Raw genomic sequence first — 25,810 nt, forward strand, 5'->3', positions numbered from 1 at the left:
CACTGTTGGTCAGGCTGCAGGGAAAGCAACAACAACAAAATCCTGCAATGCATGAATCCGCCCTTCTCCGGACGCTGCCCAGGGGACGCGGCAGGGGGCGCCCTGCCCGCTCCTGCCCCGCCACCCGTCCCAGCCCTCCCCTCGCCCTCGGCTCGTCCTGACGTCCCCAGCCCCCGCCTCTCTCCCCCCCAAGCCTTCAAAGGGCGCTTGGGGTCTGTGGGGCTCGAGCTTCTGTCCGCAGCGGAGGGGCTCCTCCATCACCTGCCAGCCGCGGGGCCCCCGGCGCGCGCTGGGTCCCCAGCTCCCTCCCGCGCCCCCAGCTCCCTCCCGCGCCCCAGGAGCAGGTGCCGGGACTGCTTGTGGGACCCCGCCGATCGCAGCCGCCAGCCACTCGCGCGGAGGTGGGACCAAGGAAGGGCGTGCAGGGCAGCCACATGGAGAGCGGCGGCGGGACTGCCCCTGCTGGGGCGCTCGGGGCGGCGGCCGAGTCTCCACAATGCCCGCTGCCTCCGGGGGGCGAGGGCGCGGCTGCACCGGCGGAGCCCGACGGGGCGGCCGAGGGCGTTGGGGGCGGGGGCGAGGGCGGGCCACAGCGGGCTTTGCGGGCAGTATACGTGCGCAGCGAGAGCCCCCAGGGTGGCACGGCTGGTGGCCCCGAGGCGGGGGCGCGCCAGTGCCTGCTGCGGGCCTGCGAGGCCGAGGGCGCCCACCTGACCTCCGTGCCCTTCGGGGAGCTCGACTTCGGGGAAACGGCCGTGCTCGACGCCTTCTACGATGCAGGTGAGGCGGGTGCCTCTTTCGCCCCCACCCTGCTCCTGCCTGCTTTCCTTATCCTCGCCCCCGCCCCCCCCCCCCCCCCCCCCCCGCCCCCATCCTAGCATGCCCTGACGTCCCGCTATTTCGACGGGACCGCCCTGCCTTTTGGGCAGGGGACAGTAGGCAGCGTTGTACTCTCTACAGATAAGAAAACAGAAGACACTGGCATTTAGACCTCTTTATTCTTCAGTCTCCTTAGACATCAGATGACCCAAGAAACAGTCTCCCTGCCCACCACTTATCCAACTTTTACTTCCTCCCTCCTGGATGTCCCTTGCAGCAGTGGGTCCCAGCCCTGGTTACACATGAGAATCACCTGGGGAGCTTTTAAAACTCCCCATGCCCGGGCTATCCCAGACCAGCGACATGAGAATCTGAGGCCTCAGGATTGTTTAATGCTTCCCAGGTGATTCCATTCTGCACCCAAGAGTGGGAGTTGGTGTGTTACAATTGAGAGTATGTAAGTGTGTGTATGTGTGTGTGTGGGGGGGTGCTTCTTGGAAATGCGCCAGTGTTCTTTTGCACACTTTAATTCCCATCCACCAACACATGTTGACAGTAGGGCTGTGCTCTAGCACCAGTGTGGCAGATAGATTTTATCCCGCAAGGCACAAGCATTCAGGGCTTCAGGGTCTCCTCCGTTGCTGGGATGGGACACTAGATCTCTAAGCTCACAGTAATAAGTGTGCCATGAGAATCCAGCCATAAAATCAATACTTTCGGTTGGCAAGAGTTTCTCTAGGTGGGGAATGGAGTATTGATTGGCTGTTTTCCTTATCGAACCTTTAAAATCTAGGCCTCTGGCACTTGGGTGACATTCATAAGTGTTGTACGCGAGAGCGTAATTACCTGGGAGTCCTTGCTCTTTGGTTTCTTCACCAGTGAAAAGAGAGTAGCCGTGCCTACCCTAAACCTAGAAGCATCTGAGAAGGTAAACGGGGAGTTTCTTTAAGACCCTGGCCATGCCATGCTGAAGTAGTAAGCTGGATTTCTTACTATCTTTTCTTTGCTGGAGGTAACATGGATCTGTTCTCTGCAGAGCAAATCTCCCCAGCTGGAAGTGGGGCGGGGTGTCAGGCTTGTTCAAACAAGTGGCAGCTGGGCCCATTGAAAACAGCCTCTTGACATTTCTGACCACTCTGAGTGTACTATTCAGCACAACATCTTTTAGAAAAGTTGTTCAGAAGCCCACTTCATCTGGAATCATTCTGTTTTCTCCACTTCTATTCATTTTCCTCCAAAGTTGGAGTTTCAACAGACTCTTCCCTGAAGGGTTAAATGTCCCTTGTGCAATTAGGCACAACTATAGCCTCCTGGTGCCAACTCTGAAAAACTGGTGCGCAGTGGCTTTGCTTCTCTGGGGTGGGGGCTGTGTGTGTAAAACAAGCCCTCATCTGCTAACACGACCCTGCCCTCGGGTGGCCGGTGAAGGTTCACTCTGTTAGGAATCTTGGGCTTTCAATTCCAGAGCTACACAGCAGGCACATCCCTTGTTCTTTCTCTGGGCCCCAATGGCCTAGAGTTTTCAGCTGCACCACATAGCTCCTTTGGTTGACCTTGGCCTGGTCTTGAATAAATCATTTCTCAGCACATCATTATAACTAATAAATTCTTTTCATAGGTTTGACAAAGGATATGTTTTCATATATCCGATTCTAATAAATGGGTTTATGGATTAAACAGACACCCTCCCTTACCCCCGCCACCTCTCCTGCCTTCCTGATCCCTACCCCTGACAGCTTTTTGGCATCTCCACCAAAAAGATATGAATCTGTCCCTTTGGCTTCTTTGTAAAAGTTCTAAAACCACGCTGTCCATTGCGGTGGCCACTAGCCACAGGTGGCTGTTTACATTTAAAGTAGTTAAAATGCAGCAAGGTAGAGTTAGTTCCTGATTTGCACTAGCCACATTTCAAGAGCTCAACAGGCACGGTGAAAAGAGAGAGTATTTTCCTCATCACAGAAGGTCCCCTCGGACAGTGCTGTTCTAGAAAATTGCTTACAAGGCAGGGGGACTGTTGAACTGTTCTACGTGTGTTTTAGGGAAGATCGCAGATGTGAAATCAAGCACTTCCTATCTCCCGTTCTCGTAACAAGTCAAGGCTGGGTTGGATTTTGTTTTCCATCTCCTTGTGCCGTTTTCTGTGGTCCTATGTGGGTCTGAATTGGAGGTTATGTGTCACCAGTGCCTGGGTGATTCAGTGGGCTGCAGGAGAACCACAGGCAGGCCTTCAACCTGAGCAAGAACAAGTGGACGCTGTCGTGAAAGAAAACTGCCATGGGCCGTGAGGGGCGGGAGCATCTCATTGGCTTTTAAAAAAAAATTGTGGTAAAATACATAACATAATATTGGCCGTTTTAACTTCTGAGTGTGCATTTCAGTGGCGTTAAGTACATTCGCACTGTTGTGCCGTCGTCTCCAATATCCATCTCCAGAACTTTTTCATCCTCCCAAACAGAAACTCTCTACCCCTTAAACAATAACTGGCCATCTCACACTCCCCCAGCCCCTGGTAACTGCTGCTGTGCTTTCTGTCTCTATGAATTTGCCTGTTCTAGATACTTCATATAAGTGGAATTGTACAGTATTTGTCTTTTTGTGTCTGGCTTACTTCACTTAACATAATCTTCAAGGTACATCCATGTTGCACCACGTATCAGAACACCCCTTTTAAAGGTTAAAACTCCATTGTATGCATATACCATGCTATGTTAATCCATGCATCTGTCGATGGGCATTTGGGTCGTTTCCGCCTTTACGCTGTTCTGAATAATGCTGTAATGACCAGAGGTATCTAAATATCTGTCCAAGTCTCTGCTTTCACTTTTTTGGGTCTATACCCAGATGTGGAATTGCTGGGTCATATGGTAATTCTATGTTTCCTTTTTTGAGGGACATCCCATTTGCTTTTAGCAGAGGTGGTGGTCATCTCTCTGTGCCTGTGGCCCAGAGAAGGACCAGCTTTTTTTTTTTTAGCATCCATCATTCATCTTGAAAGATGAGAGTCTTGAATTCGGTAGAACTATCAAATTCAGCAAGTGAGGGTCAGTTGCTTGGTTACTTCCAGTATTTGGAGAACAAAACATGTCTTCTCTTTTTTGTGTGTGTGGAAGAAACCCCTTCTAGATATGCCTTGACTCCTTTGGTTGAAGTGCCCATTTCTCTACTTTAGCAGAATTCGTAGCCATGACTTTAGCTAACTTACTGTGTGTGTGGAGTGTATTTACACAGAGCAGCCTCCTCTCCTTTCTCAAGTGCGTGCTGAGTCTCCCTCCTGGAGGTTCACAGTGCTTGTGAACATATCAAAGATGCAGCCATCCTGCAGGAAGGAAACCTGTGTAACTGTCTCATGCCTTCCCAAACATTTTGACCATGGAAGCTGTTCTCCCAGGATGCTGTAATTGATGTCACTTACTGTCGTATCAAACCTTAGGCTGGGATATGGTCCAGTAGAGTACGCTACATTTATCTCCTGGGAGTGCACCATGTTATTGATGTAGGTTTACTCTCCACTTAGTTTGGTGGTTAGTTAGTGACGGATCTAGGTTAGGGCCTCCACCTGTGTGCTAATTTGCAGCCTTCTTGAGATAGCTAGAACTGCTCAAATGACAAGAACAGCCCCTTTGATCAAGTCCTGTCCCTGACTGCCTCGGGACGCAAGTTATCTTCCCATGCCTGTTGTGTCTGGCTCTGCCTAACTTCTCTCCTCTCTGAACCTCATTGGAATGCTACTTTCCCGACCCAGGGGACCTGCTTCTGATTTTTTTTCCAGTTACGTTCACACTGATTTTGATAATTGTGAGGTATTGCCCCCTACAACAGAAAATCCGTGTACTTCCTGAACATTGACAAGAAGACCAAGACCAGGGCTTCAGTCTCTAGATGAGCTATTTGGCTTCGCTCCATCCTGATGATACCCCTTTTCTGGCTGACTCATATAAGAGTCATTTGGAGGATACGAAGTGTTGCAGAGATAGCTGAGTGACCAGGAGATTCGTGCTCCTAGTTGCTGCTGGGAAGTGGGGGCTGCATTTCCTAGCACCCTTTGAGTCTAGGTGGGCTGTATAACTAGTTCTGGCTGATGAGATGTAAGTACAAATGATGCCTGTCACTTCTGGGCCAAGGCGTTGAGTATCTAGGAGACCTTCCAATACTGCCTCATCCCTTCCCATGGTCTCCGTAGGGACCTTGGAGGCTCAGTATAGAAGACGGCCGTGGCACAAGGTGGAAGGCACCTGGATGTCTGAGCCACTCTTTGGAGGATAGCTGTTGGAGCAGGAATATTCACTTTGGATTTTGCATAAGCAAGAGAGAAGCTTTTATTTGGTCAGGCTGTTAAGATTTGGGAGTTGTGTGTTATAGTGGTGAGAGAGTGCAACTTGGGTTATGAAATCAAGCCCAACTACTAGAAAATTGTCTCCTACGGGCGTGCCTTTCCAAGAGAAAATCAGGCCGTGTAGTCGTGTATCATTTCATGTAATGGATCATCACTGCTCATAATATATGCTAATTGTGGGGCCCCACACTATGCTGCTGTGGGCCAAGAAAATAGAATTCAGGTGCTTGGACCATCAGGTTAGTACCAGTAATGGGAGGAGACATTCTAGCTTCTTCCTTGGGTTTCACTGGTTTTGGAGGCTTGGTACAGTCATGTGCCACATAACGACAGTTTGCTCAGTGATGGACTGCATATACGACAATGGTGCCATAATATTAGTACCATATAGCCTAGGTGTGTAGTAAGCGATACCATCTAGGTTTGTGTAAGTACGCTATGATGTTTGTACAACGACGAGATCTCCTAACAACACATTTCTCAGAACGTAGCCTTGTTGTTAAGCGACGCTTGACTATAATGTTTTCCTTTTGTATTAAATGATACTGTAGTGATTGTTAGTTTTTATCCAACAGTAATATTGGGCTTTCTGCAAAAATAGCATATGTACTGGTTTAAAATGCGGTCAGCTCTGGTTCTATTTGCTGCCCTTTTTGTGGGTTATGTCTAGCTTCTCCATCTGTGATGTTATTCGTGGATTCTTTATTAGCTTGATGCGTTGTGTGGCAAAGACAATGCCCACCAAGCATCCACATATTCTCCACATTTCCTGATCTCCTTTGTACTTGCCTTGGGCCCTTGTAACTAGTGCTGGCCAATGAAATGTGAGCAGCATCAATAAGTGTCACTTTGAAAGTGACTGAGGAAGTTAGATGGTGCACTGCCTCCATCTCTCTTTGCCTCTGTCGTGGCAAACTTAAAGGTTATGTGTTCAAGATGGCAGTTAAGCTGCTGAAGTTTGGGGTATTTGTCTGTTGTGGCAGCATAGCCTAGCTTATCCTGACTAATATAGCTTGCCATGCATTCTACTAGAAAAACCTGAAGGCATCTCTCAGCTAGCTATAGTGGGCTTAATCCACAGGTGTATTGCTCCCTGCTCAAGAAAGAGCCTTAAAGATGCCTTAAGATTTCTTATAATTTGGTGCTCTTTCCTCATTATTCTGGAAAATGCATGAAGTTCAAAGGAAGATGGTCCTGTGGGACACATGGATTTAATGGAGACAGGGGCGTGGCCTGCTCAGGCCCAGGCAACAGTGCCTCCACGTTCAGGGACCAGACCACACGGGTCCCTGGCTGGACCTCAGCTAGTCTCTGCTGGACCTGGCTGCTGGCTTACTCATGGGGGTCCTTCCCTGAGCTGTCTCCTTTTTGAGCTGCTGTTACTGCTCCTGACTCAGCGTTGAACCTGCAACTTTCCTCATCTCTTAGTCACGTGGGCTGACTGATGAAAGAAGCATTGCAGCTGCAGCATGTAATTGAGACATTGCTATTTGAGCCCTCAGTGGATGTTAGGGTAGATACATATTTGTGAGCTGGCTCACTACCTTACTGGCTGTATGTTGTTAGTTACTGGGACAAAATGTGTTTTCAGTTCCCAGAAGTCAACTTACAAACATATCTTTTGGAATACAAATTATAAACTATTTTTTAAAGCCCTCTATGTATCAGGTTTTGAGACAGGTGCTGTTTAACTCCTGGTCAAATAATATAGGTGGGCATGACTGAACTTCTGCAAAGCAAGCTGGAAAACTTCTTGTTTCCCAACACCTTGAACAGGTTGTGAGCTATTGAGTGTGACGGGGCTTGGCAAAAATGCCTGCCGGTTGTTGGGGCTTGGTTGGTGATGGGGAGTTGCAGAGCGGAAGGGAGTTGAGCAGTGGACCTTGTCAGGAAGCAGAGTTCACTCAGGAATTGGAGTCTGCGAGAGGGCAGCCCAGGGGCCAGGCAGAATTGGACATGGCTGTGGAAGGGAGACAGAAGGTGGAGAGAAGCAGGAACATTAGATGTAAATGATTCTTTTCTTAAATCTTTTTTAATTATGGAAAATTTCAAGCATGCACATTACCTAGCTTCAACGATTATTAACAGTCTGTCATCTTCTTCTTTACCTCTACCCACCCCATACTTTGTTATTATACTTTTAGTCATTTTCAATGTAAAATGTATACATCGGAGTGTGCCAATCTTAGCTTTACAACTTTGAGAAATGACTAAACCCGTGTAACCAAACCCTATCACAGTATAGTTTCCATCTGCCTGGAAAGTTCCCTCATGTCCTGTCCCACTCATTCCCCTCTCCACTCCCGTTCCTGGCCCCAGGCAAGGAATGATTTGCTGTCACTGTAGATTAGATTTGCATTTTCTAGAGTTTTGTATCAATGCATTCTTCAGTGTCTGACATCCTTCGCTCAGCATGATGCTTTTGCGGTTCATCCCTATGGTTGTGTATATCAGTAGTTTGTTCCTTTTTAATGCGAAGTACTATTCCATTGCATGAATATACTCCAGCTGGGTTATCCATTCTGTTGAGGGACGTTTGAGTTGTTCCCAGTTTGGGGCTATTATAAATAAAGCTGCTGTGAACATTTGTATATAGGCCTTTTTTTGTGGGCACATGTTTTATTCCTCTTAGGTAAATATGTAGAAATGGAATGGCTGAGTCAAAGTTAGGTGTATGTTAAACTATGTAAGAAACTTGCAGAACCTTTTTCCAAAGTGGTTGTACCATTTTATATTCCTAGCATCAATGTGCAAGAGTTCTGGTGGCTTTGTGTCCTCGCCAACACTTTGTATTATCTAGCTTTTCAAGTTTGGCCTTGCCAGTAGGGGGTGGAGTGGTTTCTCATTATGGTTTTAATTCACCTTTCCCTGATGGTTAATGATGATGAGCACTGTTGTGTGTGCTCTTTGGCCGTGCACATGTCTTCCTTTGTTCAAGCCATTTACCCATTTAATTGGATTGTCATCCTATTATTGAGAGGAGTTTTTTTAATATGTTCTGGATTCAAGTCCTTTGTCAGCAGTGTATTTTGTGAACATTTGCTCCCAGACTGTGGCTTGCTGATTCATCTACTTCCTGGTGACTTTCAATGAGCAGGAAACTTGAATTTTGATGAAGTCTAATTTCAGATATCTTTCTGTTAAAGTTGCCGTCTGTGTCCTCCCTAAGAAATCTTTGCTTATTTCCAGGTGGTGGTGTACAGATAATCTTCTATGTGTTCTTGTAAAAGCTTTATAGTTTTAGCCTTTACATTGAGGTCTGATTCATCTCAAATTAAGTTTGACGCAGGTGACTTTTGACAAAGTCAAGCCTGGTACCTTGCCTCAAACATCTGGGGGACGGTCTTGCCCCAGGACGAGTCTCCATGTACTTTGAGTTAGTTGGCAGGACCACAGCTGCCTCCCTTTCTTCTCACCCTCCAGGAAAGTACAGGAAGTGCAGGTTGTCCTTTAGGTGAATTGCCTTTCGGCCCTCTGGAGTAAAAACTCCCCAAGCCAATCCATGATGAAACTTCACCACCATGTGTTCCATCCTTGTGTCCCACTGCCCTTGGTAATACAAGTGGCAGAGGGGAAAGGACATTGGCTTTACGGATCAGGTTTCAATTTCTGCCCAGTCATGTATTGGCTGTGTGACCTCAGATAACTTACTTAAAATCTCTGAGCTTCATTTAAAAAATTCTGTAGGTAGAGATTCAAGCACATGGCCCTGAACTTACTTAGTGCTCAATAAATATCGGTCCCCTGTGGCTTCCCCTTCCTCTTGCTCCCACCAGGAAACAGACCAGAACCTCAGGATGGAAGGAAATGTGCTTTGTGAAATAGTAAAGACTCAGGGCTTGAATCCTCTGGACAATCATCGTGTAGTGGGGTCACATTATACTCCTGCAGTTGGTCAAAAAAAAAAAATTCCAAAGCTTTGAGGTTGGAGATTCCATCCTAACTCCATTCCTGGCCCTGTGTTGAAGAATGGAGGTGAGGAAAAGGCAGAAAAGTCTGCTTAGATATACTGTTTATTTTTTCTTTTTGTTGAGTCATAGCATATATACAGAAAAGGGTATAATCTTAAGTGTACTGCTCTCGGAGTTTTCACAAACTGTACCCACCATGTAACCCAGCAACTGGATCAAAAAGTGAACGCCAACAGCACCCCAGAGTGTCATCACTTCTGTTTTCCAGCCTGGCCAAGAGTAGCAACTATCCTGATTTCTCATCAGCCTTGATTAGCTTTTCCTGTTTCTGTGCTTTTTATAAATGGAATAGTACAGTTTGTAGCTTTTAGTGCCCGGCTCCTTTCATTCACCGTTATGTTTGTGGCATTCCTCTGTATTGTTAATACAGCAATAATTTGTTCCCTTTCATTTCTATATAGTATTTTATTCTAGGAATATACCACAGTTTGTTTTCTCTGAACATTTGAGTAGTTTCCAGTTTGAGACTATTATGAGCAGTGCTACTGCTAAGAATATTCTAGTACTTGTTTTTTTTCTTTTTGTAAAACAGCTTTATGGAGATGTAATTTCCCTTGAAAATGTACAATTCAGTGGTTTTTAGTGTCTCTGCAGAGTTGCGCAGCCATCGCCACAATCTGATTTCAGGCCGCTTTTCTTACCCCTCAGAAGAACCCTGTACCTATCAGCAGTTGTTCCCCCTTCCAGCCGCCTGGCCCCTGACCCAGGCAACCGTTACTCTACTTTCTGTCTATAGATTTGCTTAGTCATGGAAGTGGAATCATAGGATATGTGGTCTTTGGTGATTGACTTCTTTCATTCATGTTTTCAAGGGTGATCCGTGCTGTTGTATATATCAGTACTTCATTCCTTTTTTATTGCTGAATAATATTCTGTTGTATGGATATAGCGCATTGTATTTATCCATTCGTCAGTTGATGGACATTGGGATTGTTTCTAATTGTGGCTCTTGTGAAAAATGCTACAAGTTTTTATGTGGACATACGTTTGCATTTTTCTTGGGTATGTACCTAGGGGTAGAGTTTCTGGGTCATATGATAACTCTATGTTTAACCTTCTTTAAAAAAATTTTTTACTGTGATTAAAAAAAATATGAAATCTACCATCTTAACCATTTCTAAGCGTATAGTTCAGTATGTTAAGTACATTCACATCGTTTTGTAACCAATCTCCAGAACTTTTTCGTCTTGCAAAACTGAAACTCTTGTACACATTAAACAACAACTTCCCATTTCTCCCCGCCCACCCTGCTCCTGGCAGTCACCATTCCACTTTCTCTTTCTATGACTTTGACTCCTCTAGATACCTCATGTAAGTGGAATCATTCAGTATTTGTTTTTTGTGTCTGGCTTTTTTCATTTAGCATAATGTCTTCAAGGTTCATCCATGTTGTAGTATGTGTCAGAATTTCCTTTTTAGGGTTGAATAATATTCCACTGTACGGATATGCTACATTTTGTTTATCCACTCATCCATCAATGGACAACTTGGGTTGCATCTGCCTTATATTTAACCTTTTGAGGAACTGCTTTCCAAAAAACTATTTTCCAAAGCAGCTGCGCCATTTTATATTCCCACCAGCAGTGTATGAGAGTTCCAATTTCATCACATGCTCAGCAACACTTGTTGTCTTTTTTTTATTATAGCCATCTCAGTGGGTTTAAAGTGGTATCTCATTGTGATTTTGATTTGCATTTCCCTGATGACTAAGAATGTTGAATATCTTTTCCTGTGTTTATTGGTCATTTGTATATCTTCTTTGAGAAATGTCTATTCAAATTCTTTGCCTTTTTTTTAGTTGGGTTATTTGCCATCTTATTATTGAGTTGTGAGACTTCTTTAGGTATTCTGGAGAGAGATCCCTTGTCAGATATGTGATTTGCAAATATTTTCTCCCATTCTTTGGTTATACTTTTTTTTTTGCTGAGGAAGATTCACCCTGAGCTAACATCTGTTGCCAATCTTTTTTCTTCTTCTTCTTCTTCCCAAACCCCCCCAGTACATAGTTCTATATTCTAGTTGTAGGTTCTTCTTGTTGTGCTGTGTGGGCTGCCGCCTCAGCGTGGCTTGATGCGTAGTACTAGGTCTGCGCCCAGGATCTGAACCGGCAAAACCCTGGACCGCCAAAGCAGAGCATGCGAACTTAACCACTCGGCTGTGGGGACAGCCCCAATCTTCCTCTTTTTATTTGAGGAAGATTCACCCTGAGCTAACATCTGTGCCAGTCTTCCTCTGTTTTGTATATGGGTCACCACCACAACATGGCTGCCAACGAGTGGTGAAGTCTGCGCCCAGGAACCAAACCCAGGCCGCTGAGGTGGAGTACGCCAAACTTAACCACTAGGCCATGGGGCTGGCCCCTTGATGCTGTTCTTTAACACACACAAGTTTTTAAATTTATTTTTTTTTTTAAAGATTGGCACCTGAGCTAACAACTGTTGCCAATCTTTTATTTTTTTCTGCTTTATCCTCCCAAACCCCCCCATACATAGTTGTATATCTTAGTTGCAGGTCCTTCTAGTTGTGGGATGTGGGACGCTGCCGCAACGTGGCCTGACGAGTGGTGCCATGTCTGCGCCCAGGATCCGAACCCTGGGCCGCCACAGCGGAGCACGCGAACTTAACCACTCGGCCATGGAGCCAGCCCCGCAAGTTTTTAATTTTGATGAAGTCCGATGTATCTGTTTTTTTCTTTTATCCCATCTATGCTATTTCCCCTAAATTTTTTCTAGTTTCTTATTTCTCTTTACAGTGTTTCTTTATTTCAGTTATCAGCAAGCTACAGCCTGCAACTTGCTGCCTTTATTTTGTAAATAAAGTTTTATTGGAACACATCCATTCGTCTATGGCTGCTTTCAGCCTGCAATGGCAGAGATTGTGTGGCACACAAAGCTGAAAATATTTACTATCTGGCCCCTTATAGAAAAAGTTTGATCACTTCTGCTATGTAAATGTAAGCACATATGAGTATCCATTCTTATTCAAAATGTACCAGACCAAATATGCTGTTATACACCTTGGTTTTGTCCATTAACAGTTTAGCCTGGACACCTTTCCAAATTAGAACATGGGAAGCTTTCTTATTCTTTTTTATAGCTGGATAGTACTTCATTGGGTGGATGTATCATTATTTATTTTACCAATCCCTTTTTAAGGGACTCTTGGATGTATTTTTTTAGCTACTAAGCTGCGATGAATAACTGTGCACATGTGCTATTTAATACCTGTGTGGTGAATTTGTGGTTAGGTACTCAGGAGTGGCATTTATGTATAAAAGAATAAGGGCACCTATAAATTGGTAGATAGTGTCAGATTCCTATGGGTGGGTTATACTATTTTGCATGTTGTCTTTCTTTACAGTCTCATTAACAAAACAAATTGCCAATCTTCTGGACTCTTGTTAATCTGATAGTTGAGAGATGGGATCTCAATTAGTTTTAGCTTGTATTTCTCTTATTCTGTGTGAAGCTGAGCATATTTCTCTTTTTTCTAAGAGCTATTTATGATTCTCCCCCCCCCCCCACTGCCCTTTTTTTCCTTTTAGTTTATGGGTCTTTGGGAGAGGGTTTGGATTTCTAGGAGATCTTTCTGTATGTGGGCATAACTCCTCTGTCTTTTTTCTCTCTGTTGTTCATACTCGATAATTTCTACTGAACTATCTTTAAGTTCACTGACCCTTCTGTCATCTCCATTCTTCTTGTGAGCCCATCTAGTGAGTTTTTTTATTTTGGTTATTTTATTTTTCATTCCTGAAATTTCCATTTGGTTCTTCTCTATTTGTTGAGACTTTCTGTTTTTTCCATGCTTTTCAGGAGTGTTTGCCCTTACTTCTTGGAGAACTTTTATAATAACTGCTTTAAAGTCATTATCAGATAATTCTGATGTTGGAGTCATCTGGTCAATGGAGTCTGTTGATTGTCCTTTCCCATGTGAGCTTAAACTTTTCTTCTTCTTTGAATGCCAAGTAATTTTGAATTGTAACCTGAACATTTTAAATATTACATTATGAGATTCTGGGCCTTGTTTATATCCTATGGAGTCTGTTGATATTTTTGCTTTAGCAGGCAGCTGGCCTAGTTGGTTCAGGCTGCCAAGTTCTGTTTCAGTTGTGGTGTCAGTTCTGATTTCAAAGCCTTTTCAGTGCTGTCCGGTTTTGTACTTTCTGGTTTACTGGGGCTCCCCTTTTCACTCTGATGACCAGAAAGCTGAGACCTTACTTATCTCACTCTGCCTCACACTTGCCACAACTGTGCCCATGTCTGAGGCTGGGGGTGCAGAGAGAGAAAAAAACAATGGAGATTCACCACTACACCCCTTGGGACCACAGCTCCTCCGGTTAGAGCAAAAGGTTCCCCTCTCTGAGTTCCAGGAACTTATAGGCCTCCCACTGCCACTGACTATCTTTGCTGTCATCGCTGTGGGATGGCAGGGTTCCTGGGAGTCCAAGAGAACAGAGAAGAAAAAAAGTGGAGGATTTCCCTCACTCTCTCTGAGCATTAAAAAGCCTCTTTCCTGCTTTTTGAGCTAGAACTAGAGGGCTTGAGGGCTTCTCCTGGTACTCTCTCTGTCCACACCCAACACCCACTTCTGGGTTTCAGGCTGCCTTTAGTCCGTGCTGGAAGAGAATGGGGGAAAATGGGAAACTTGCTGTTGGTTTGGTGATGCTTTGAAATCTGGTCATCTTCTCCAGTCTGTTGCTACCACTTACTTTTCATACTCCTAAAATAGCTATTCCATCCATTCTGTCTAATTTTTATATCTACTTTCAAGGAGATATTCCATCTTACTTGGAACCAGGACTCAAACTTGTGCCATTAAATTTTGAGATATTTTGCCATGCAGCAATAGTAACCAGAATGTGATAAAATATCTCTGCATCTTATTGATCAAGCTTACCAATAAGCAAAAATATCCTCAATGCCAGCTGCATTGCATCAGGCCAGTTCTGTCTATACAAGATGCTCTATATGACTGTCAAGGTTGGAAGCAAAAGAAATAGAATAAATGGAACCAAAGGAAATGGAGTGGTTGATATCATGAAAGTGCTTGATTGGCCTGCAATGTATTCTTCCAAATGTTTTGGTTGTGAGCTGAGAGCAAAGACCATTTTGATGTTTAAATGACTGCTGGATTGTAATTGGATCTCACAAGGCTAAAGTTTCAAGACTTTGTTGGATGGGTTCATTAAAAAATGTGTTCTTTGTCCTGAGAATGAGAATCCTGCATCCACAATACTTGTCCTTGCTAAGTAATTTTTATAAAGCATGTGAGGCATTCTTGATGCAAGCATAAACTCTGCCCATTCATTCTCAAAGAACCACCCAAGAAAAAGGAAATTGGTACATAAAAAAAAAAAAAAGAAAGAAAAGGAAGTTAGAAGGAATAAGGACTAAGAAAAATGAGTCGCTGCCGCCATGACCAAATGAACTCAGTTCCCCTCCACAGGCTACGGGGTGGACACCACTCAGGAAGCTTAGAGCACAGAATGAATGAAATCAGCGGTCATGCAAAAGTCCTGGCACCTCGTGATGATCTTGAAGGAGCAGTTGATTTTATTAGGAAAAAGAAAGTGGGGATTATTTTGAAGTAAAGGTAAAAACCATGGGTCCTCTTAGGTTGACTAATGGCCATTTTAATGAGACAATTAGAGAACAAATTAAGGAAGGCAGGGGCCATTTCCTACAATTTTGTTACTATAACAGAAAAGCTCCGTGGTACCCTCTTCACAGTTTGCAGTGCATAGTAGCTGTACATCAGGCTCTCCTCATCTCTAAAATTGCTCACATCTTGGAGGCAATGTGTGACACAGACCTTTTAGAAGAAGAGGTCATTGTCTGCTGGTCAGAGAAGCCTCCTAAGAAATATGTCTCAAAAAAAAACCTTGCCGAAGAGAGTCATGTCAAAGCTGATCCCTTTATAAAAGGGCTGAAGGAAGCTGAAACGGAACCTTCAGGTGATGAAGATGAAAATATTGAGATGATGTATTCAAGGGCTGCCAGGGAACCCAGAACTGGCACTGTGAGGTGTGACGTCATGGATTCTGGCGGTGATATTGATACCATGTGAAGTGATGAGCACACCCTAGCTCGCAGTATAATGCTGCACATTTTTTTTTTGCCATGTTAGCTGGAAGAGCAACATATACATTTGAAAGCTAAAGAGACTTAAATCATGCTATCCTTTATATCACAAATATTTCATTGTGAGTAGTCTGAAATTAAGCCCAATGAGCCCATTCACTTCAGTGCGTAAACATCGTTTGCTTATACATGGCATGTTTCTTTTTTTGTTTTTGTGAGCTCAGGGCCAATCTTCCTCTTTTGGCTTGAGGAAGATCGTCCCTGAGCTAACATCTGTGCCAGTCTTCCTCTGCTTTGTATGTGGGACACCACCACAGCATGGCTTCATGAGCCGTGTGTAGGTCCAGGCCCAGATCCAAACCTGTGAACCCTGGGCCTCTGAAGCAGAGTGCACGAATTTAACCACTACACCACCAGGCCGTCCTATGGCATGTTTCTTTTGAAAAAATTGATAGTGGACACATCTCGATCATACTTAAAGAGCTATAAAATTTTATTTTTTGGTGATTCTTATGAAAAAGATACTGGAAAGCAAAAGATAGGGGACCAGATATAGGTTCCTGATTTCCCCACTCTTCCCCACCGCCCTTTTCCAGTTGAACCTTGATAGTCCAAGCAACTAGTACCCATCCCATGTGGTGCTTGGTAAGAATTTTTTGACCTCCTGACACTGAATTGGTAGGTTGTCTCCTTTTGAGACTGGAAAATTGGATTTAAGTGACACTTCACAACATTCTTTCCATGGACCTGTCCTCAAGGTTGTTGGCCGTGAGCTGCAGTGGATGAATTAAGATCTAAATTGTGGTAGGAGTTAGTAGAGGTGCCTCCTGTCCAGTAAATCTGGGCTCTGTTGTTTTTAGGTAGATTTTGGATGGCCAAGGTTCCCGTAAATCCAATCAGATTTTTAAAAAAATGTCTTTGGCAGGAAAATTATTCTAAAATCTAGTTCTTTTCATTTAGATGCAACTCGTCTTACATTCATTATTTCTTTTTTTCTGCTGGGAGTGGGATAGATTTATAGATAACCTGGAATATATTTAAAGGTCTGCATGAGCCAGTACAATCACAGAATTACTGTATGGTAAATCATTTGCCATCATACATTTCATTGACTAATGCTTTGCTTTGGAAATCAGATACTTCTTTTTCTTTAGTTTTTTAATTGATGTAACATTGGTTTATAACAAATTTCAGATGTACATCATTATATTTTGATTTCTGTGTAGACTACCTCATGTTCACCACCCAAAGATTAATTATCATCCATCACTGTATCCATGTGCCTACCTCTTTCGCCCTCTTCCCTCCCCCCTTCCCCTCTGGTTGACTACCAGTCTAATCTATGTATCTATGTGTGTGTTTGTTGTTGTTGTTGTTTTTCTCTTCTACTTATGAGTGAGATCATACAGTATTTGACTTTCTCTGTCTGACTTATTTCACTAGCATGATACCCTCAAGCTCCATCCATGTTGTCACAAATGGCAAGATTTCATCTTTTTTTTATAGCTGAGTAGTATTCCAGTGTGTGTGTTTATATGTGTGTATATGTGTGTGTGTGTGTGTGTGTGTGTGTATATGTATACACCACATCTTTATTCATTCATCCCTTGATGGACACCTAGGTTGCTTCCATGTCTTGGCTGTTGTGAATAATGCTGCAATGATCGTAGGGGTGCGTGTATCTTTACACATTCGTGGTTTTGTGTTCTTTGGATAAATACCCAGCAGTGGAATAGCTGGGTCATATGGTAGTTCTATTCTTAATTTTTTGAAGAAATCAGATACTTTTAAACCACACTAGAAAATTATAGTTTTGCTTATTACTTAAGAAACATTTCACAAAAATGCTCAAGATAGTGTTCAAAAGTTTTTAATGAGCTTAAAACCCTATACATCCTTCTTTCTTATTTCATATTAGCATGTAGTGAGATAATTGTAATTGGTTCTTAAATCGTTTGAAGGGCACTTCAATTTTAAATTTAGACACTTTCCTGCTAAGAGTAGATTTTAACAGGAGCCTTGGCTTTTTGCAGTCTTGGATGAGGTATCACTTCTTAAGGTTCATTAAAGCAAGGTGGGTAGCTGGTGTGTGTGGTCCCCCATCAAGGAGGCAGGCTTTAGGCTTTTTCCCTGAGGCTGGCCTGCGTCAGAACTGGAGGGTCATGTTGCTGGGAGCACAGGGTGCATTTGTGAGTGAAAACCTGAATTTTCTCTCTCCATTTTTATCTGTGATCTGTTTGCCTAACGTTTAGCTGGATAAGTAAACTGTTTTGCCCCCAGGTGGCTCCATTTCAGAAATTGAGTCAGGAGAGTAGTAAGCCTCATCTGGGCCCTGGAGAGCACAGAACCTGGCTGAGTTTGAGCCCTGACTCTGTCGTGCCCTAGCTGCGTGACCTTGGGCGAATGTGTTACCCTCTTAACGCTTCATTTCCCCCCCTACAAAGTGGAGCCAATGCCTGCCCTGCCTGCCTCACAGAGTGTTTCTGAAATTCAGCGAGATGTCCGTGGAAGTGTTTTGTAAATGGCAAAGCAAGTGAGCATTGTGACGATTGCAGCTTTTAGGTGATTTATGATGTCTTCAGGAAAAAAACCCCTTGATTCCTCATATATAATAAAAATTCTAATCTGATGTTTTGTCATATTTAACATTTATGAATCTACTAAATTACTGTCTTAGAAGTTCTAAAGATAAGCTGGTTGAATATTGTGGTATAAATCCTCAAAGTAAACTTAATCGACTGGCCTGAGTGACAGATGTCAGGCAAAATGTCAACTTTGGGTTTGAGACAATTTTCTTATTTAACATGAATTACTTGGAATTTTTTTTGCAGTAGCAATATCAATCTGTCCTGTTCTAATTAGTCACTGAAAGGTCTCTATCCCAACCCTTGGTGGAGCCATGGAGGGGCTCCTTAGAGGAAGTGCTAAGGCCACTGTGTAGGTCCCAGCACAGGACGTTGAGAAGGCTGGGGAAAGAAGGAACTCCGTGTCACCAGATTAAAATTTAACCTACTCGGTGACAGCTACTCCACCAAGTTGCAGCTTTCCTATGAAAATGGCCTTTGGGACTTGAGGGCTGCTATCCATCCCTGTCCTCTGCCCCTTCCAACCCCTCTCCTTTGTTGCCCTCTGTTTACTTTGTTTGCTTTATTAACTAATTGTAGCAGTCTCCGTGGCCTTGAAATTACCATCTGTGTTGCCACCTCTTAATCTCATCACTAGGAAGCACATTCTCTTTAATTTGAGTAGGTAATAGGGTCCAGGGAACGATCGTGTAGGCAGAATGTCTAATTTATTCAGCTGCAGTATGATTTTTGACTCCAAGCGAATGTCTATGGGGAACGTTTATCCATTTGAGATAAATTAACCAGGCTGGGTTGTAAAGTGTTTCCTCAGCATTTACATTTGTCCTTTCTTGAGCAACAACCTCTAAAGGGTGAATTTGGATATGATAGTCTCCTATCTAAACTCATGATTATTTCTTTAAAATTTTAGGTGAGACACTGATGCTATGGTTATTTATTTCTTTCTTTGAGTTCCTATTTTTTAGCAATACATTCTGAAATATTTGGGGATGAAATGATATGCCTGGGACTTGCTTCAAAATAATATGGAAGGCAGTGGTGTGGATGACAGTAGAGATGAAGCAAGGCTGGCTGAGTTGATAATTATTGAGGGAGGTGAGGGGATATGGGGGTTCCAGTATACTATTCTGTCTACTTTTATATATATTTATAATTTTCCATAATAAACATTAAAAAATACCCCAAACTACCATAGGTTTCCCCATTGCCTCAAGGTAGAGTCCAGCCATCTTAACATGGCCTTCAGACCCCTTCACTGCCTGGCACCTACTAACCCTTCCAGGTTCATCTTCTCAGGTGTCCTGGTCCCATGACATGATTTGCAATGGCCCCAACACTTACACTCCATCTTACCTCTGGCCCTTTGCACTTGCTGTCTTCTCTTCCTACAGTGCTCTTTTCTTCCCTTTCCATCCCCCTCATCCTTACCCTGATTTGCCTGCCTAACTCTTATGGACCCTCAGGTCCCAGACAACATCACTTCCTCTGGGCCTCCCCTGATGGCCCTTCCCCCGAGTGTGGGTGAGGAACCTTCCCAGGGGTGCCTCTGTCACCGTTCCCCTCACTTTAGCCCTCCTGACCGTGATTCTCATCACTGCTTCCTTCCCGTCACCCCCATTGTATTACACATTTTTTTGAGGAAAAGGATTATGCCTTGTTCACGCTTCTATCCCTCGTATCAGCCCAATGCCTGGCATATAGCCGACAGTGCATAAATTAGAGAATAGAAGGCCCACTCAGGGCTTGTTGATGCTCGGCCCCGGTCTCCCGGTGCCTCTGCACAGAGCCAGCGTTATCGGGTGCTGACGTGGCTTCTGCCTGCCTTCTTGTTTCTTCGCGCCCCTGTTCACCTCTCCTCTTTTCTGTTTCATTGGGATTTTCAGTGACTTCCTATGAGTCACAGCACTGCAAGCAGAAGTTTGGACATTACTTTCTAAAAGTCTCTGCTGCACATGGTGGCAAAAGTCCAATCAAACTTGGAGCTCTTCTACTCTCTCCAGTACGTTTAAACATGCTCTTTATTGATGCTCCCTATTTTGAATAAGATCTCCCTAGGACACCGCTCCACGGGCATTTGATCTACATCGTCAGATTGATGGTGGACACGTGAAACAGGAGCATGGTGCAGGAATGTTCCTTACAGTAGTTTGAAAGAGGAAAAAAATGTACAAAATGTCTATAGACAGGATGGATAAAGAAATTGCCATCTAGCCATCCTATAATGGAATGCTATGCTGAACTGAAAATGCATGAACCAGAGCTCGACATACAAATTGGCTGTATCACGCCAAAAAAACAGCAAGCCAAAGAGTACATACAGTATGATGCTATTTATATAAAGTTCAAAGACATGCAAAACTAAACAATATACTATTTAGGAATTAATACATTATAATAATATGTAATATGCATATGCATGTGTATGCAGGGAAGTGATAAATACAGAGATGAGGGTAGAGGTGTTCTCTGGACAGAAGGGAGGAGATATGAGTAGGGAAAGGCATGTGGGGCTCTGACAGTACAGATAATGCTCTGTGTCTTGGGCTACATGCTTTTTCATTTCATTATACTTTATACTTCATATATAAGCTAAATATATTCTTTGGATGTGATATATTTCCTAATAAAAATAACATTAAAAGTCCACCAGCAGGGGCCAGCCCCGTGGCCTAGTAGTTAGGTTCAGCATGCTCCACTTCAGTGGCCTGAGTACAGTTTCTGGGCACGGACCTACACCAGTTGTCAGTGGCAGTGCTGTGGCAGTGACCCACCTACAAAATAGAGGAAGATTGGCAACAGTGTTTGCTCAGGGCCAATCTTCCTCAGCAAAAACAAAAACAAAAACAAAAAAAAAACACCCCCACCAGCAATTTTTAAGTGAGGCTGTGTTCCCAGCACTTTGAAGAAGAAAGACTTTTTGTTTTTTGGGGTTTTTTTTTCCATTCTTGTTGCTTTTCTTCCACAGTTCATAGGGTAATTTTAATCAAATCATTCCTCACTTCTGCTCAGATGTTGCAGTGGTGGACATGAGTGATGTCTCCAGACAGCCTTCACTTTTCTACCATCTTGGAGTCCGTGAAAGCTTCGACATGGCCAATAATGTGATCCTGTACCATGACACCGACCCTGACACTGCTCTTTCATTGAAGGTAAAGGGTATTGTTCGCCTTCTCCTGAATACTTCATTTTGGGAAAGCAGTATTATATGTTCAGTTGAAATATATGTGTAGCCTGCTGGTGGGAATGTAAATTGGTGCAGCTGCTATGCAAAATAGTATGGAGGTTCCTCAAAAAATTAAGAATAGAACTACCATATGATCCAGCTATTCCTCTTCTGGCTATTTATCTGAAGAATACAAAAACACTAATTTGAAAAGATACATGCACCACTGTGTTCAGTACAGCATTTTTCACAATAGCCAAGATATAGAAACAACCAGAGTGCCTGTTGACAGATGAATGGATAAAGAAGATGTGGTGCGTGTGTGTGTGTGTGTGTGTGTGTGTATGTATATACGTATATGTACAAGGAAGGAGAGGGGAGGGGAAGGGGGAGGTGGAGGGAGGGCAAAATGGGTAAAGGGTGTCAGTTGTATGGTGGGAGAAAGAAACTAGATTTTCGTGGTGAGCATGCTGTAGTGTATACAGAAGTCGAATTATAATGTTGTACACGTGAAACTTATGTAATGTTATAAACCATTGTTAGCTCAGTTTTAAAAAATGCACGTGTAGCAAAGGATGTTGGAGAAAAACAGTAAAGATTCGCTTGTGCAGTTCCTTCCCTCCCACCCCAGGTTCTAGCTCACACAGATGACTTCCTGGCTACTGTGTGAGCATGTGTGCTACAAGTGTGTATTTGCAGGCAACTTGAATGTCTCCAGGCTCCTTAGGGAAGCAAAGGCAAAAACTCTGGTTAGCTTCCATTGAAACAAACACACCACCCTGAATCCTTTAATGGGCAATTTGATCCAAACCTACACATTAAGAAAAATCAGTTTTCAGCTTGGATAGTAATATGAAGACATTTAAAAGTTACCAGAATGGGAAGAAACTTTAGCACAGATAAATTTTAGCACATAATCAGTATTTAATGTTATCTCCCCCCAGTTTAAAGCAGAGCAAAACTGAAAACTTGTGTGTTCATGCACAACTCAGTAATTATTGAGAATTTTTAAATGTATTTTTGCAAGTTTTCTACAAGCTTTTTTGGATAACATAGTACTTTAAAAAAATGCTCATATTCATAAAATGTGATTATATAAGGTGAGTTATTACAAAATTGAGCTAATATTAATATAGTTTAATATCTTAACATTAGTCAGAAGGTTCTGGTCTGTGTAAATCATTTCAGGAATAAAAGATTAGTTTGTTTACAACAATCTTACTCAACCTTGACTGCACTTTAGAATCTTTGGAGAGCTTGTAAATATCCCAATACCCAGGCCACACCCCACACCAGTTACATCACAATCTCTAGGGGATTTTTTTAACCTCCTAAATGTGCAGCCACCGGTGAGAACCAGTGGTTCAGAGTTAGCCTTCTCGGACATCATTTCTAAATGTCCAGCTCCCTTAGCATTAAAAATCACTAGTGTATAAGTAGCACAATTTTGTGATGGCAAAGTTGGACATTTTTGTTTGTGTTTCTTGAGATTTAATATTAACCAGATTTTTCCGGGTTCTGTAATAATTTGGGCTTATTTCCTGGTAGAAATACTACCTGCTTCACATGTGTAATCTGTGCATGTTCTATACCACATACACTTTACATGGATGTGTACTCTGTAATTATAGCACGGAACTGTGTTTCAGGAAGTCATTCACGTGACAGTGAAAGAAGAAACTGTTTCATTGTTACACTTTATACTGTGGAATAGTTTCCCAAAAGGCTATAAACCAATCTAAATCACTTTAGATATTTAGATATTGATTTTTTTCTCTTAGTGATTTTTCACTGAAGTAGTTATGCTTAGAAATAGTTAGCATTAGAAACTATGAAAGGGTAGATTATTAAGCTGTATTTTCACGAGAAACATGAAATTAGAATGTATTTTTTTCCAGTTCAATACATTTTTTTCCTCAACTGTGCCTTAGTGAACTCCTCTGGAAAGTCCCATGACCTAGATACGTTTTAATTTTTAATGATATGGAAAAATATTTCCTAAAATGGAAATGGGTAGTCAGTTATATCTGATGCCAGAAGAAGCAATCTGCACTTGTCATCAGAAAATAGAAATCTCAGAACATATGAAACATGTTTTACGGGGCAGCTGTTTAATTATGTTTTCTTTTCTTGGCAAATGTTGGCTTACAGTGCATGAATGATACAGTCGAGGGCTGCATAACCATTATACTAAGTTAACTGACTAAGGGGATTGTCATTGAATTTGAAAATTCTTGACAATTATAACGAGGTGAAAGGAATCCTACCGGCAAAGCCCCTTCTGTAGGACGGCTGACGGGGAGGTGGCCTGCAGCCTTCACATTGATAGGTCAAGAAATAGTTCCAGACCTGAGGATACCACAGCGCTTCCCATGCACTTCCTTGCTGTCCCTGCCATTCTTCACTGGGAAGGCAGGGTGCAGGGCATTTAGAGCCCCAAACTTGAATCTCAGATAGCTTTGGACAAAATCATTGCCACTGCTATGGGAAAATCCTTATAACCATATGCCCCTCGGTAGTTCCAACGCTAACCAATTATGATAAATTTTCCTTAGAACATGAGTTTTACAATTCTTATCCTATTTAAAGGCTTTTTTCGAGGGGAGGTTTCAGATGATTAACTCTTGCTCTAAGGTGGGTGCTGGATGATGGGTGGCGGGACAAAGTGGCTGCTGGTGCTTATGGAAATTAGCTGTTTTAAAAAAAACTATATTCATCGTATCATTTCTTTTTCTTTTCAGGATATGGTAACTCAAAAAAACACAGTGAGTACTATATTTTCAAATTTTCACTTTGTAATTGTAAATGCATAAAATGCTTGCCTGAAAATCCCACAGATAGCAAAGTGATTTCTCATTGTTCCTGCTGGTTGTATTCCTAACAGGGACAGCTATCCCTCAAGCTGTCAGCTAGCTTAGGCCTCACTTAGCCGTCCAGGGTGTGAGGCGGAAGGCAAGGTGAGGAAAGTGTACTTGTTCTTTGTTATGCACTAGGACTTTGAGCCTAGAACCGTCTGGCTGTCTCCTTCTGAGCTGGGTCGGTATCCGTGTGGACCACCAAGATTCTTTTTGCCGGAACCAGTACCTGCGTACTTCCCCCAGAGTATCCCCAACGATGGAGAAACATGAACTCATACCCCAGTTAATACGGGGGCCCAGCCTGAAGTTCCCTGCCATGAGCTGAATAGACACGGGAGGGAATTCCACTTCCTTCTGTCCCCCTTATGTGCTAAAGTCTCCCCATTTGGCTTAAAAGTTCCTGCAAGACACAGTGATAACGCTGTGTTGATTTGAATTGTATGATGAAATCCCCTCCCTAAAAACACTTGAGTAAGATCATGTCCTTGGAAATTGTGCCACGGTTATCCTGTGCCTTTGAATGTCCCCTAGACTGTCCATCCACCCAGCCCCGTGGCATTGTGCTTTGAGAAATTGTGATCTGGACTGAGGACAGGTCCTTCGTCCCTTCCCTTTGACCCTCAGCCTCCTTCCCAGTGGCCCTTCTAGAAGGGAATGGCCTCCTGCCTCTTTTCCAATTCCAGTTGGAGTTCCCAGAGGGAGAGGGAGAAAAGGACCCAGGAGGTGGAGCTCTCCCAAGGGTGCCCTGTGCAGGGGAGTGGGAGCTTTGCGTGACTTTGCGGCTCCAGCACCCGGAAGAGCACCCTCCTTGAGGCGGAAGCCTTGACCCTCCTCCTCCAAGCCAGAGGATGAAGTTCTAGAAACAAAATGAGTGGTATAGTTTATGTAAGTACCACTGGAGCGTGGATTTAACAAGCCGCCTGTAAAATGAGGCAGCAGGGTGGTTTTGAGTTCCTCTCGGGTAAAGAAATGGGAGGATATGCCGCTTCATTTTGTCCCTTTTATACACTGATAGTGTCCACTTGTGGAGGTCTTTCTTGTTCTTTGTAGATCTTGATTTCTTAAGTTATCTCCTTCCTGGAGACACAGGGGTCCAGTCAAGGAATCTGGGCCTGAGGCTGGGAGGCACAGGCTGTAGTCCCAGCCCTGTCTCTAAGGAACTTGGGGCAGTCATCCCACCCCGCCCCCCACCCAATTCTCACTGTCCTTGTCAGTAAATTGAGAAGGTTGAACTCTTTCGTTTTGTTCATAGATGACTTCCAGCACTTAATGTCTGTGGTTCCATATTTGTTGCACAAGTGAAAAGACATAACTTGGATTTAATACAAGGAATGTCTAGGAAATAGTTATTCCTTAAAGAAAGAATTACATTAAGGCAAGGTGCAAGGAAGAAAACTCTTTTTCCATCCTGTTGGGTGTATTGGAGCCTAGAAATATTCTTGTCCTCCAGGAGACTTAGTATTATTCTGTTGCCATTCCACTGCATACCCTCCCTTCTGGTACCTTCTTCCTCCTCTAAACACCCAGGAATTCCTTCACATTCTTGGTAATTCTAATTATACTATGGCACCATTCTCCCTGGGTTGGTTGGTTGTTTGTTTTTTAGGAATGAACCTATTCTAAAGAATTTGGTAACTAATTTCTCTGCTATATTTGGCGTTACTTTAGAATTCTGTACCCAATGCTGGTTGTCATGCTTGATGGAGTGTGAAAATTTAGAGCATTCAGGAGAGCAAAGTAAAGGACCAGAGGTGGCTGGAAGAGTAGAAAACAGTATCTAAGGGGAAAGGTTGCAGGGAAATGAACCTTGGGAGGTAATGTTCATGGTCATTTTCAAATGTTATCCCCTTTTGGAAAGTAGGGAGACAGTTACTTTTTCTATTCCAGATGGCACGAAAATAGGGTGAACTCAAAAAAGGTCGATATCAGCAGAATGGACATGTCTCAACTAATGGTGATTAAAGATTGAAATAGCCTGTCACAGTAAATCAGAGGACTTTT

General features: G+C 43.3%; 1 protein-coding gene across 1 annotated transcript in view; it reads left to right on the forward strand.

The window, feature by feature from the left end:
• The first annotated feature begins 215 nt into the window (after positions 1 to 215).
• The window catches only part of MAP3K15 (mitogen-activated protein kinase kinase kinase 15), a 131,983-nt gene continuing 106,388 nt past the window's right edge, over positions 216 to 25,810 (forward strand). The window contains exons 1-3 of the mRNA XM_046673390.1: positions 216 to 780; positions 20,798 to 20,937; positions 23,693 to 23,716. Of these exons, the coding sequence (XP_046529346.1) occupies positions 435 to 780; positions 20,798 to 20,937; positions 23,693 to 23,716 (510 nt within the window). The 5' untranslated portion in view covers positions 216 to 434. The remainder of the gene's footprint in view (positions 781 to 20,797; positions 20,938 to 23,692; positions 23,717 to 25,810) is intronic.

The sequence above is a fragment of the Equus quagga genome, chromosome 10, assembly GCF_021613505.1.
Source record: "Equus quagga isolate Etosha38 chromosome 10, UCLA_HA_Equagga_1.0, whole genome shotgun sequence".
Classification (NCBI taxonomy): domain Eukaryota; kingdom Metazoa; phylum Chordata; class Mammalia; order Perissodactyla; family Equidae; genus Equus; species Equus quagga.